A 12,146-nucleotide genomic window follows, 5' to 3' on the forward strand; every position below is an offset into this window, starting at 1 on the left:
ACCACTCCACCGTTGAGGACATCTTCCAAACATAGTGCCTTCAAGGAGGAGGCTCCTGGCTGAAGGCCTAAACTCAATGTTTCAGGAACAGTTTCTTCCCCTCTGCCATCAGACTTCTGAATGGTCCTTGTGTCCTACTTAGCTCTTGCACACTGTTTATTATAACTTGTAGTAAATTGCTATGCCTGTATAATACTGCTTCCACAAAACATCAAGCTTCATGACTTCTATGAGTGAAAATAAACCTAATTCTGATCCTGACCGTTCAAAAATTATTCATTCCACAGGAAAAAAGACAACTAATAGCTAGTAAGAATTTGGCTACAGTATCACAATTCACTGTATACTTTGAGCTGCTTTCTTCCAAACTGAGATGTAAGCCAGTACTCTAACATTAGATTTTTAATGCACCGGGACAGTCCTACTCCATAGACATGGGTATTGCAAAATTGATGTTCATTTCCTCAGAATTAATGTAGGCATTCATCATCTATCTTTTTTCTATAAATTTTCCTTGGCTTTCTCATTGCTTTCCTCAAACATTGTTTTCTAGCAGATTTGTTCCATATAGATTCATCCGATGTTGTCATGCTTTTTGTGAATGTGATCAATTGACCTTTTTACACAAACAAAAACAGGCTTTCCCCTCCTTTCAATGAGCATGCAGCTAGTGTATGATCTATCTGTTCCTTTTCTGTATTGTTTAATATTTGTTGTAAATAAAAAATATATACTGTACTTAAATATTAAACACTTTGTTTATATGAAATTTAAATTGAAGGTATAAACCAGCCTTGTCCTCTTTACCTAGTTCTGAGCTCTACAGCATTTACAGTGCACCCTGTTCAAGAACAAAAGATTATAAAGAAAATCGGCTTGATAAGAACTGAATTGGTTAAATGACTATTGGTTTCCTTTTATAGGATGTGGTGAATGTGCATCCTGGGTTAACATTTCTCAGAGAAGCCACAGAGTTTCACACTCGATATGTCACCACGGTAAGTGATGCTTCAGAGTATGAAAACATGTTGTTTTGTTGTCTTTTTGTTTTTACCTGTGCTAGCTAAAGTGCACTATACCATTACCTGTTTGTTACATACAAATAGATGTTGTTTATTTCCATTTTGAACGCCTTGTACATTTTCACAAAAAATGTTTCAGAAAATCTGCAGATACTGGAAATCCAAGCAACATACACACAATGCTGAAGGAACTCAGCAGGCCTGGTAGTACCTATGGAAAAGAGTAACCAGTTGACGTTTCGGGCTGAGACCCTTCATCAGGTCCTGATGAAGGTTGTCAGCCCAAAACGTTGACTGATTACTCTTTTCCACAGATGCCCGAGTTCCTCCAGCATTTTGTGTGTGTTGCTTAAGATCTTATAGTGTTCTTTCAAGCAAAAAGAGTCTGTGGAAAGGATCATGAAACCTTTATATAACCAGGTGCAGATGATCTGAGAAAATCTACAGATGCTGGAAATCCAAGCAACGCACACAAAATGCTGAAGGAACTTAACAGGCCAGGCAGCTTCTGTGGAAAAGAGTATGTCAAATGTACTTTTTTTTTCTCCCCCCATAGATGCTGCCTGGTGTGCTGAGTTCCCGCAGCATTTTGCATGTGTTACCTCCTTGCGTGCTTAAATTTCAATATAAATACTCCCAGTGCTTTATAATATCAGTACTGATTTATTGGCCTCAACGTAGCAGATCTTGCACTATCCCAAATTCATTGGTCATCTGCATGCTGTTTATTACAACATGATCGAAGACACAATCAGACTCCAAGTATGTTGGTGAGGCAAGTGGAAACTCCCTCACAAGTATCCAGTTGCATGTCAGGAGCTGGGAAATCTGCAAAACCTCATGTACTGCTTTGAACTCCAGTCTAACCCTTCAGTTATCAGCTTCCTAAACCGCCGTGGATAACTTCACTCTGCACAACACTGAAGACAATATATGGACTCACTTTCAAGGATTTTACAACTAATGTTCTCAGTGTTATTTATATGCACTATTTTTTGTATATGCATAGTTTCTTTTTCACATTGGTTGCTTGTCAGTCTTTGTGTAGTTTTTCATTGATTCTGTTGTCCTTCTGTTCTGTGAATGCCTGCATGAAAATAAATCTCAGGATGAAATATGTACTTGGATAATAAAATTATTTTGTATTTATTAGTATAGATGTTCCGTGGCCAGATCTCTGCTGAGTGTACAGCCTTCAATAGAGATTTGCTTGCTTTTAAGCACATCTATGGGCAAGTCATTCATTTGGGCAAGTGTGGTTGTAGGGTGAATGGTAACACTGTCAAACTCCAAAGGATCTTCCACTGAATAGCCACCCGTCTTAATAAATGCAATAGTTTTGACATGAAAAGTCAGAATCAGAAGGTTGCAGTTTTTTTTCTGGGAATGAAATGTCAGCTGGATGAATGTCAGCTGTATGGATGAAAGCTCAAGGTAGTCTTGGGTCAACAGGGTGCAGACAATAGCATTGCAGTGCCAGATTAGGTAGAAGAAATTGTTGGGTGATAGGGCAGAACATAGGCAAGTGCTTTTTGGGAAAACTGCCATAAGCTAGTGGTTCTTTGTGATTCTATTATCTCAAGAGCTGAAAAACACCCCTCTGCAGCCAGCTATTCCCAGTTTTATTCTGTTGCCATATTTCCTGAGGCTGGGGGAAAATTAGCCAGCAATATTTTTTAAATTCATCTGTCTAATTGTATTTTAGAACATTGATTTAACTAAGCAGAACATGCCAATGGAAAAGTTTTTTTCTTCTTCTCAAGCTTCTCAGCAACTGTCTGCACACTTTGTATTGCCAAAACATTGTTAGGAAATGTGGACTTTCTAACTGTGCATGGTTTAGTTTTTGCCACCCAAAATACCTTAATTTTTCCCTTCAAAGGAACTTGTCCTCTCCTCCTCAACCGTGTTTCTGTGAGATCGTTTTGTATTTAGCACTATTTTTAGAAAAAGTCTAAAACGATTTTTTTCTATTAACAATCCCTCATGCACATTTTACAAATTAAAGTCATAGAACAGTGCAGCACAGAAACACGCCCTGCCTTCACTCTTGCCAACCTGCCTTCACTCTTGGGATAATTTAGTGGCCAGTGAAACCTAGACTGGGCACTAATGAGTAGATTATTGGTAAGAGTAAATACAAGAAATTCTGCAGATGTTGGAATTCCAAAACAATGTGAACAAAATGCTGGAGGAACTCAGCAGGTCAAATAGCATCCATGGAAATAATTGAAATTTCAGGCAGACACTTCAAGACTGGAAAGGAAGGAAGCAGACACCAGAATAAAAAGGTGGGGGCATGGGGGAGGAACATGGGATAGCTGGTAGGTGATAGATGAATGCAAGTGAGTAGGAAAAGTAAAGGGCTGAAGAGAAAGGAATCTGATAGAAGAGGAGAGGGAACCTGAGGAGAAATGGAACGAGGATGGGCACCGGGGGAGGTGATAAGCAGGTGAGAAGAGCTAAGAAGCTAGAGTGGGGAATAGAACAGGGGAGGGGGAGTGAATTCTTTCTCTACTCAAAGGAAAGGTCAATATTCATGCCATCAGGTGGGAGGCTACCTAGACAGAATATAAGGTATAGTTTCTCCACCCTGAAGGTGGCTTCATCATGGCACAAGAGAAGGCCATGGGCAGACATGTTAGAAAGGAAATCAGAATTAAAACGTTTGGCCACAGGAAGTTCTGCTTTTAGTGGATCTCCGAATGTGGCCTCCTCTACGTTGGTGAAACCCATTGTAAGTTGGGGAACCACTTCATCGAGCACCTCTGCTCCATCTGCAGAACTTGTGCCAATAACAACTAAATAAACAATATTGAGAAAGAGAGTTGTAGAGTCCTTGAAAGTGAGTCAATAGGTTGTGGAGTATGTTCAATGATGAAGTGAGTGAAGTTATCAATGTTAGATCAGGAATCTGTTGGCTGCAGGATAATAACTTACTGAACCTGATGGGATCCAAGGCTCCTGTACCTATTGCTCAATGGTAGTAGTGCAAAGAGCATGGCCAGAGTAGTGGAATAGTGTGGTTAGAGGATCAGCCAGGTCTGAAGTAGAGGTCTTTAGTACCGTAATTGGGATGTTAGCCTCATTTTAACCAGTGCTCTCAACTGTTTCTAAGAACTATGTGAAGTGAATTAAATTTGGTTCAGCAGGAAGCCAGGTCAGACCTTCTATTTGACACATCTGGTTAACATGTTTGATTCAGTCATTAGCAGTCACATGCTCAGCCCTGCCATTATTGAGGATGGGGATGTTGTTGCAACTGCCATTTCATGTTCTGTTTTAATTGTTGTCTACCAGTGATGGCCAAGTATGTTAGGACCGGATTTGGTCCATTGGATGAGCTTGGTTTAATCTGTCCACTGCATGCTTTCTATTGCATTCTGTTTTCTGCTGCCTAGCGTGCCTATATTCCTGTATTGCAGTTTCACTAAACTGGCATCGTATTTATCTTTGGGTATGCTAGGTGATTCTGCTCACCTGCCCTTCACTCAGTGAAGCAGAATTGATTTCTTGACTTGGTGGAAATTGTAAAGCAATGGATATGTCAGATCATGAGGTTAAAGATTCTGATTGCCTACAATTCTGCTGTTGGTGGCGCATGATGGCTTATGGGTGCCAACTCTTGAGCTGCCAGATCTGTTCTGCATCTATCCCATTCAGCATCTTTGTACTATACACATTGTGATGACATCTTCTGAAGTATGGGATTTGTAAATTCTGCTCTGGTCTTGGTTGGAGGGACAAGTAGTGAGGGAGGCATGTTCCACTTTAGATCACTCTTTGCCCTCTTGTCTCCACCCTGACCTCCAATCACAGAGTTCTGATTTCTCTTAAGCCTTTAACTTGGCCTGGTGACCCCGAATAACCTTGCCCACTTTTTTCTTCAGTTCCACAGGACCTGTGATGGAGGTCCTGAAAATGTATACCACTTGTTCAATAACACAATTAATTCCTTGTGTTGTGACTGACTGGATTTTCAAGTTAGCATTTTAATAATCAACCTTTCATTTATCATTATTCATAAAGACAAGGTGAGGAAGGTTGTTTACCCTACAGGAAGATCTTGCCTGCCTTGCTTTTCTGAATCTAATAATTCAGTTATTTCAGTGTTTTCATTTACACAAATTCCATCATAGTGGTTTATGTAAGCGCTTACTGATTCTGATTGGATGAGTTTCATTCATTTGAACTTATATTGCTCCCACTAATTTAAAATTATTCCCAATGCATCTTTTCCATGTCCTTGACAGATATTTGCCATGACAGTGGTTATATGCATCAAGTCGCTTTGGACCTAGGTAGCTGGAAAGAATGTTGCACATGATTGCAATTTCCTTTGGCTTGCATTCTGCTCTTTTGCTTATCTAATTTGACAGTCTTTTGCTTCTAATTCTAGCCCTGTATTGTTTAGACATTTTTAAGTGTGGAATTTGCCAAGATGGGGATATTTATGTTTTACCAGTTACTTCTTTCATTCATGGAGAATTCAGGTTGTCTACAAATATTTTTGTTTAATACATACAACAGCATTACCTTTGTGCCCATCACACACTATTTGCTGTTTCCACTTTAAATTGCTGTCAAATGTCAATAATTTTTTTTTTGCACAGGTCATACAGAGAATATTTTACACAGTAAACAGATCATGGACAGGACGAATAACATGTACAGAAATTAGGAAGAGCAACCTTCTGCAGGTATTAAATCATGCAGTCTATCTGTGTTCCTTCCTGATCCTCACTCATTTAATTCTTTCTATTTGTATGAGTAAAGTACTTGAAATTTTAATTCTTGAGTGATCTGAAAGCACTTGGATATATATATATCCAACTCCATTAATACCCTCAGATATTTTTATCTGCTTATTTTAACAAAAGCTTTCATGAGGTAGTAATTGTATGATTCATTCCACATGGGAAACAACTGTCATTCATAATTTGCTCCGAATTATAGTACATAAAAAGCATGCCATGACTTGTGCAACAGCATGCCCAACACTTGCATCACTAAAGTATTATCTCACTACCCAAAAATGGATAAATGTTTTTATTGCCCATGTAATAAATATTGATTAATCAAGCTATTTTTATAACATTAGACAGAAAGATTGTATATCTGTTGATCACTTTGTGTGATTTAAAAACTTACACATTTGCAAACTTTAAAAAAAAACTGCACATCACACAAAGTAGAAACTGAGTTTTCTTAAAAAGAGTTAACATTAAATTTTCTGTGGCAGAACATGGCCAATTTTCCATTTATTAGCGGCAAGGGTAATTACTTTTTGAATAATTAGTATGAATTCTAAAATGAGGGTATGTTTTTAATTTGCAGAATATAGCCTTATTGGAAGAGGAAGATGACATTAATCAGCTCACAGAATTTTTCTCATACGAGCACTTTTATGTGATCTATTGTAAGTTCTGGGAACTTGACACTGACCATGACCTCTACATTGATCAGAAGGACCTGGCAAGACATAATGATGATGGTATGACATGCAACATGAAGTTACAGGTCATTAGTAGTCAGATGCTAGATGCTTCAAATGACAGACCGTGCATGAATAAGTGGTGAACTGCTATCTAGATAAACTATTTCAAATCAGCCTCGTTTGTATTCTGGAACGTAAGCCAATCCACAAAACAAAAATCTGCATTGTATTTCCCATTTTTCATCCTACTCCTTTTGTCACGTTGTAATTAAGTTGTGGCCCATCAATAATCAACTTTTTGGAGAAAAAATTAATTAAATCCAAATATAAGAGCTGGGAAGTTATATTAATTCCATTTATCACTGTGAAAATGTTAAATTGGGGAAACATTTTTCTTTTGTTCTCTATTGGTACAAAAGCATTCATCTGTGATGTTTATTATTTTAGTCACACACAGATAGTGTTTTATTTTTTTTGAAAGAATATTGCACTGGTCACTTTCGAGGCAAAGTCATTAATATATTGTGAATGTTGAACATCTGCATTCAAGTTCCCTAATATTCACATTAGGCTTTCGTTCAACATGTCCAATAGCTTATAAAGGATCAAAGATCAACTTTATTCATGTTTTAGCAATTCGCTGTGGTGTGTTTGTATGCCATGCAACAAAAAATAAAATTTGTAAATACAGCAGGGAGTGGGGGAACTAAGTAGAATGGTTGATCAGATTAACTGCTTAGGGGAAAAATTTTGAAGATGGTATGAAATATTTTTTTTAATAGCCCTATAGCATTTTTCAAGAGGGAGCTTTTGGAAAGGGCAATTTGCAGGATGGTTAGTCTCTACAATGATATTTTTTCTGCCCACGTTTTACTGGACACATACAAGTCCTGTACTGATGGTAGACTGCAGCCAATTACCTTTTCTGCTGACCTGACAGTTCGTTGCAGTTCTTATATACTGTGAGAGGATGCTGCATCGAACCAGACAATGGCTGAAGTAAGGACACTCTCTATAATGGTAGTATAGAATTGCACCAGTATATGCTTGGGAAGATGGAATTTTACCACTCCCTGCAAGAAATACGTCATCTGAGCCTTTTTGTTAATGTAGGAGATATGATTCTCTCTCATAAGATCCTGCAAAACATTGGTGCCCAGGAACCCGAATGTTGTAACCGTAGAGTTGTTAATTAGTTGGTGGAGAGGAGACACATTTCTCCTGGAGGTTAATGAAAGTATTATATAAGGTTATAGAGTTAATAGAATTCTTAACAATTTCCATAACACTATTTCATATGATTATTTTTGTTAATTTTGCATTTGAATCACTCTAGACATGCTTTTTTTTTCTGAGAAGGTGGTGGTTCTTGAGGAAAGTGTGGGGTGGATAAATAAAAGAATCCCATAGAACTCATCCCCACAATTTTAAAAGCTGTCATTTTACCTTGACTCCATTTAATACTCAGAATCTTGTTTAGCAAATAGTGATAACATTCTGACATCAAGACTAGGATATGCTCACCAACCTTGGATTTTCATAATCCTGAAAAATGAATGGGGGTTGGTTGGTGAGAGGGTGATGGGAGGAGTGTGTAAATTAACAGTCTATCAAATGCACTAATGGAAAACCCTGAACTTTTGTGGAATGCACTGGCTATAATGCTGAGATTGACACAGATTTTTTGCTTCTGGACATTATTCCTTTGAGACAATGGATTTTGATTACTTTCTGTGACCTCTAGAAAAGTAGGAAGTCATTGTGTCCATGAACACAAATATGTCATCCTACTTTCTAAGTGATTAGAACCAGATCTGATGACATTTCACAGCTGTTATTACTTTGAGCAACTCTGTCTAAATCATATTTTTGCTTATAGTTTTAAAAATTTATTTGAAAGATACAATGACCTCAACTTGATAAAACCAATATTTGTTCATTCATTATGTGCAGTGTCATATGATATGAGTGATTATGGTCTATCCATGACCATGATTGTACTTGGCAAATTTTTTCTACCAAAATGGTTTGCCATTGCCTTCTGGGCAGTGTCTCTTCAAGACTGGTGACCCCAATCAATATCAATCCTCTTCAGAGATTGTCTGCTGGTATCTGTGGTCGTATAACCAGGGCTTGTGATATGCACCAGCAGCTCATACGACCATCCACTCCTGCTCCCATGGCTTCACAGGACCCGATGGGTGGGCTAAGCAGGTACAACACCTTGCCCAAGGGGGACCTGCAGGCTAGTGGAAGGGAAGCAGTGCCTTACACTTCCTTTGGTAGGGACATATCTCCACCCGCCACCCATAAAGCCAATGTATTAACACCAAATGACAACTTTTAATGTAGTACTAATTAGATTATTCTTGAAAATGAATGAGTTGGAATTTGATGTTTTAGCTGGCAAACATTGTTAGCCCAGAACCTAGTTATAATGTTCATTGATTTGGAACAGTCTAAGTGTTAATTATGAATTTTCTTAATTTTATAGGAAATTTTATAATTGTTGCTTGAATAATTCTTTTTCCTTTTAGCAATATCAAATAGAATGATAGAAAGAATTTTCTCCGGAGCAGTTACGAGGTAAATACATTTTTTTTAAATCCTGAACATTACTGTATTCTGGTTAGCCATCTAACAACTTTAATGATCAGGTTTCCTTTTGTAAACTTCTATTATTACCTCTACATTTTGTTTTGAATTGAGGAGCTTAGTTTTCTTTTATGGAAAAACCTAATTAACAGAGCAATGAAAGCTTTAATTGTCACGAACTGAAAATTGTGATCCTGTTTTTATCATGATATCTGTCTGGCACTATGGATAGTTTTTTTCAGGTGTGCTCTGATAATACTCTGTCAATCTACTCTCAGTCATCAGGAGAATGATTGAACATCATTAGTTAATGGTAAATAATCTCCACCCAGATCAACACTAACAATTTCCCACGATAGCATAAACACAAGATATTCTGCAGATTCTGGAAATCCAGAGTAACATACAAAATGCTGTAAAGAACTCAGCAGGTCAGGCAGTATCTATGGAAAGGAATGAACAATCAATGTTTTGGGCTGAGACCCTTCATGAGAATCCTGATGGAAGATCAGGGCCCAAAACATCGACTGTTTATTCCTTTCCATAGATGCTGCTGAATCTTCGTATGCCAGTGATATTAAACCTGATTCTGATTCTGAAATCAACCATCTTCAGCTGCTTTATCAGTGACCTCCCCTTCATCATATGGTAAAAATTCAGGAACTTTACACAATTTTTGATTCCATTTGCAAATACTCAGTGCCTATGTACAGTAAGACCTAAGCCTTGCTGATGAAATTTATTAACCTTTTGGACAATTAATGGCCACCTACAACTGAGTATTTAACGATGTATTTAACTATATCAATGTACATGTGACAAAAAGCTAATCTCTATCTCTATCCATCCTGACAAAGGGTCTTGGCCTGAAATATCGACAGCGCTTCTCCCTATAGATGCTGCCTGGCCTACTGCGTTCCACCACCATTTTGTGTGTGTTGCTCTCTCTTTAATCCTGCTATGAGTGTTAACCATCTGGTCCCCAAAATCTTTCCATCTGCCAAGCATGAGTTTGTTGTGTGTTTGGAACTTCACTAAAGAATGTAGTTGGAGTTGATACTCTATTACAGATACTTTATTTCTAAAGGTTAATTCTTGGGTTTTTTTAATGAACTTTTCTCTCCCATCATTTATCATCTTCCTCTACACTTATCTCGCTTTGACATTTGAATTTTTCTATTTTAACTTGTGCACATTCTCCTTCCTCAGTCATTTTCACAGTATTTCAATCTGATTAAAGGACAGTTGTTTGAGGTTAATATCCACTCACAGATGATCTGTTCCTTTTTTTTAGATCAGTTCAAACCTTTCAGCAATTGTCATACGTTTTTTTTTCTGCAAAATGTAATGGCAAGAAGGAAGACTGACTAAACACACTTGCCCTTGTTGTGATAAATTATGAACTTGTTCAATAGATTTTTACAAGAATTTGGTAACGCTGCTCATTAACAGCACCATGTGAAATTTATTCACCAAGTTCCATAAATCTAGTAAGTTCAGATCTAACTTTAAAATTGTCATTTAATGTACAGGCACAGAAATGCTACAAAAGAAAGAAAAATTGGTTATGCAGACTTTGTGTGGTTTTTGATTTCAGAAGAAGACAAAAAGACAGCAACCAGGTAAATCTATTTAATAATAAAGGAAGCAAAGTAATCAGAGGATTTTATAAGTCTGTGCCAAAAAAAAAGTTGCTTGACTGCTTTGAGATTTGAACATTTGGGCTGTCAAGCTACAAGTTCCTCACTTTAAATATTTTGAATGGAGTCATACAATTTCTTGTTAACATTTATTGGGATGATGTTGCTTGTGCTTTAATGCTGAGGCATATTATTTTCTGTACAATTTCTCCACCTTCATCTAGGGCAGGGGTTCCCAATCTCTTTTTTATGCCATGAACCAATACCTTAAGCAAGGGTCCATGAAACCCACTTTAAAAACCCCCAATCTTGGGTAAAGAGGCACCTGCCATTAGAAATTTTGAATTTCTACAGACCAGTGGAACAAATGCACAAGTTTGTATTATAATAAGATCTTGTGTTTATGGGCTAATGCAAAAGACTTCCATGGAAGATGGGAGATATCAAAATAACATTGAACTTTCATTGAAGGGAGTGTAATAGTGATGAGTCAAAGGAATCAGAAGGCTACTTGAAAGGTCCATCTGTTTTATTTCCTGTAAATCCTTTAATATTTGCATGCTAACAAATTTCATGAGAATGAATACTAAAGGCTTAAAAATGAATACAAGGACTCTTATTTAAGGATGTCTCCACTTATTTGAATATCTGATAACTGCAGATTTCTTTTCTACTCATTACTAGAAGATACCCTTGCTAAAATGTGGGGCATTTATTGCTAAGGTGACTTGTGCCAGTGTCAGCTGCTCCTGTCAAATCATGTAAGGTATATTTTAATGTACATGAAGCTTTTAAATACAAACATGAAGCCAGAGAATGCAGTCATACAGATGCTACTACTTTGTTATTTTACCTCTTTTTGCCCCCACCCCACTCTTTAATTGACTTGCACTCTTGCCCCTCTGCCCATTCACTAGGCTACCCTCTAACCATCTCCCCATTAGTTTCACACATCTGCCAAACACCCCCAAATATTTGAGTCTCTAGTATCCATTTTTGTCTAGCCTCCATATGTCCGACTTACTCGCCATAGTGTTCCAGAGCGTATTGATACAAAACTAACTAGCTATTGCATTCATAGGACATGTTCCCCCAGGGCATCAGAACTGGGCTGTTTCAGATGTTGCAAGATGCAAAATATTTAACTTGATTATGCCATGTACATAATAAAGTGGTCACTGAGTATATTTATGAATGTTTGTGGTCTTCTGGTGTGTAAGCCCATCCACTTCACAGTTTGATGTGCTGTGTGTTCAGAGAAGATCTTCTGCATAGCACTGTTGTAAGGTGTGGTTATCTGAGTTTCTATTAGTTTGAACCTGTCTGGCCATTCTCTGACCTCTCTTAATAAGGCATTTTTCACTCTCAGTACTGCTCACTGGATGTTTTTTTTTTGGCTTTCGCACCATTCTCTGTAAGCTCTATAGATTGTTGTGCATGAAAATCCCAGGA

At 37.6% G+C, this 12,146-nt stretch overlaps 1 protein-coding gene across 2 annotated transcripts in view; it reads left to right on the plus strand.

Annotated features, from left to right (window-relative positions):
• Positions 1 to 12,146, plus strand: part of ppp2r3b (protein phosphatase 2, regulatory subunit B'', beta) — a 106,899-nt gene that overhangs the window by 67,879 nt on the left and 26,874 nt on the right. For both annotated transcript variants that reach the window (XM_059963803.1, XM_059963802.1), the window contains exons 6-10: positions 924 to 998; positions 5,636 to 5,722; positions 6,360 to 6,516; positions 8,997 to 9,045; positions 10,587 to 10,676. In XM_059963803.1, coding sequence (XP_059819786.1) covers positions 924 to 998; positions 5,636 to 5,722; positions 6,360 to 6,516; positions 8,997 to 9,045; positions 10,587 to 10,676 — 458 coding nt within the window. The remainder of the gene's footprint in view (positions 1 to 923; positions 999 to 5,635; positions 5,723 to 6,359; positions 6,517 to 8,996; positions 9,046 to 10,586; positions 10,677 to 12,146) is intronic.

This window comes from Hypanus sabinus, chromosome 3 (assembly GCF_030144855.1).
Source record: "Hypanus sabinus isolate sHypSab1 chromosome 3, sHypSab1.hap1, whole genome shotgun sequence".
Classification (NCBI taxonomy): Eukaryota; Metazoa; Chordata; class Chondrichthyes; order Myliobatiformes; family Dasyatidae; genus Hypanus; species Hypanus sabinus.